At 36.1% G+C, this 3023-nt stretch overlaps 1 protein-coding gene across 1 annotated transcript; it reads left to right on the forward strand.

Moving 5' to 3' along the window:
- The first annotated feature begins 374 nt into the window (after nt 1-374).
- Nucleotides 375-2303, forward strand: LOC145055218 (dof zinc finger protein DOF3.6-like). The gene is made up of 2 exons (XM_079003518.1): nt 375-648; nt 884-2303. The coding sequence occupies exons 1-2, from the start codon at nt 595-597 to the stop codon at nt 1850-1852; spliced, it is 1023 nt and encodes a 340-aa protein (XP_078859644.1). The 5' UTR covers nt 375-594; the 3' UTR covers nt 1853-2303.
- Nucleotides 2304-3023: the final 720 nt, after the last annotated feature.

Genomic DNA, 3023 nt, shown 5'->3' on the forward strand with positions numbered 1-3023 from the left:
TAATATCTTGACCATGACTATTAATCTGAATATAAAGACAAAAGTTGTGTACCTTAAGTATTTGCCTAGCCTAAATAATGTGCATTAAGCTCGTCCATTTGCAAGACAGTCCCCCCCACCCACCCACACACACATACAATCACACATCCATATTACTTTTACATGCATGCAGAAACAGATACCGATTTTTGTGTGGGCGTATCAAAGGAGTCAGTGTTCTCTTTTTTACCCAAGCACTAAGAAGAAGTACTGTGCCACAGCGTCACTATAAGAAAGCTTAAAGGCTAAGAAACTTCGTCCACTCACTTCAAGAACCCTAATTATTATAATGAATACAAAAAGAGAGATGCAAATTACAAAATAAAAATAACAATAGAAATAAGCAAAACAAAAGCCTCCTCTCCCTTATCTTTGCCATCCCATCATCTTCTTCTTTTTCTTTTTATCCTCCTCTCCTCATCCTCCTCTCTCACTAATCTCTCTTTTCTGTATATTATTCTCTTGTGTTTGATTCCCCACACTCATATATTATCAAAATTAAAACCCTTGAAAAGTTTCTAAAAGAGAAAAGGAGAGATCAAATTAATTTATACCATGGTTTTCTCATCTGTTCCACCCTATCTAGATCACCACAATTGGCATCTCCAGGTTTGATCTTTAAGCTTATCTCTTTGATACATGATCCTTTTTTTCAATGTTTCATATTAATTTTTCATTCAAATGAAAAAGGAAAAGCATATATGTAAAAGAAGGATGATATATACTCATTCATACATATTCTCTTCAAATCTTTTTCTTGAATATACCATGTACATAACTACCTCTTGTAAGCTCATCTGTTTTCTTTTTTCTTTCTGTTTGCTTGTTTATTTTTTCTTATCAGTTGCAACAATCCAACCATCAACAAGCAAGTGGTGCTGGTGGCGAAAATCCTAATCTCCCACCACCACCACCTCCTTCACAACCTGGTGGCGGGGGTGGTGGTGGTGGTGGTGCAAATGGAGAAGGTTCGATCAGACCAGGATCTATGGTAGATCGAGCAAGGATGGCCAAGTTACCCATGCCGGAGCCAGGATTAAACTGCCCACGTTGCGATTCCACCAACACCAAGTTTTGTTACTTCAACAACTATAGTCTCACCCAGCCTCGACACTTTTGCAAGACATGCAGGCGCTATTGGACTCGTGGTGGTGCTCTAAGAAATGTTCCGGTTGGAGGAGGTTGTCGGAGGAACAAAAGGAATAGCAAAAACAGAAGCTCAAAATCTCCAAGCCAAACCGGGCTTAAATCTGTTAGTGAAAGTCCATCAAGGTGTAGCACAGAGACTATGGCAAGTACTCAACTCCCTCATCCTCCCTCTCTTCAATTACCATTCATGAGCTCTCTGGGTCAATATGGAGGTGGTGGTGGAAATATTAGTTCAAATCTTGGTGGATTTCAGTCTCAAAATGAAATGGGTAATTTTCAATTAGGAAGTGGGAGCTCAACTGGGAACAATTTTAACAATATTTTATCAATTGGAGGGGTTGAAAATTGGAGATTGCCTTTCATGGCTGGATTTGAGGTACCCAGTAACAGTAATCTATTTCACTATCAAAGTGAAGGTGTAGCTGAAGCACCATCATCATCAATGGGAGGAGGAGGAGGAGACATACGAATACCAAACTCTGAGATTGATAATAATCAGGTAGATCCTCCAGTGAAGATGGAAGACAACCGAGGCTTAAATTTATCAAGGCAGTTTCTTGGTGTTTCAGAAAGTACAAACAACCAACCATGGGTGGGAACTGCATGGGCTGGATTTTCTGGTGTCAATAGTACTTCCACTACTCCTACTACACATTTCCTATAATCTGATTTGGTTTTTCAGGGTTTTCAGAGTGAGGGAGAGAGGATTTCTTAGTAGATTAATTAAAGGATGCATTTCAGCTCAAAGTTGCATGTAGCAATCTTATAAGGGAAGCAATGAACTGAAACTTGGATCGTTTAATCCCTAGGTAGCTAGAAAGAATGTGATATGCTCTCCAAGGTCGACTAATGTAGTGTTCCACATCCGCCATCCACTGATGAAGCTAGGGAGAATTAATGGTAGGTTTATGTTGTATGTTAAGTTTAATTTTCCAGTATCATATGATGTTTGTTGATTTTATTTATGTGTTGGTGAGTTTACTTGTACTTCTATGTGGAGTGTTCCGATAATTTGTGTGTGCTTGTGTGGTACATTGCTAATCATGTATTATTTTTGTTAAGAATAATCTGTTTATTTGGGTTTTCTCTAATGAAATTTTTGATAGCTTCAAGAATGTTGACAACTTCATCCTCAATCATCTTGGCTTGGTTGTATATATAAGAAATCAAATCACATTAATTGTGCATTCGGTGCATTTTGTTAGCATCTGCATGCGATTACTTCTATAAAAAATGATGTTCCAAAAATGCAAATGTGTGTTAGAAAATTTTGAGCAACGTTGTTAAGAAAATAAATGATCTAAGGATTTAATCTGTAGGAGATGTTTGATTATCTAACTAGGAAAAATTGATTTGCTCATTGTTGTCTAGAAATTTTATATATTTCGCAACTATTTTCCTTTGCAGTCACTCTGGTGGCTGTCCAAAGAGCAAAACTGAAAGTATATCAAATAATATATGTATTTCAGTAATTTATATATATATATATATATATATATATATATATATATATATATATATATATATATATATATATATATAAATCAGAAAGATTTTAAGGTTGTAATCGTCCATGGTAAGTGATTTCTTACTAGCAAGTCACTTTGATGCTAACAATTGTTTAATTAGGGTACCATAGAAAGCTAAATATTAATCCTCCCTAATTAAGCATGACCAAATACATGCCTAATTATGAACCATTTTCAGTCATGCCTCACGATTCTTTTTTGTAGACTGTACTTAATTTGTTGTGCTAGAGGCAGAAACAAATGATTCAGCTTTTCCTTGCGTACGTCTTGTTTTAAACTTAGCTTCTTTATTTGTAGTTCTAAATC

Source organism: Lactuca serriola, chromosome 5 (assembly GCF_051521515.1).
Source record: "Lactuca serriola cultivar US96UC23 chromosome 5, Lser_US96UC23_V15, whole genome shotgun sequence".
In the NCBI taxonomy this organism is placed as follows: domain Eukaryota; kingdom Viridiplantae; phylum Streptophyta; class Magnoliopsida; order Asterales; family Asteraceae; genus Lactuca; species Lactuca serriola.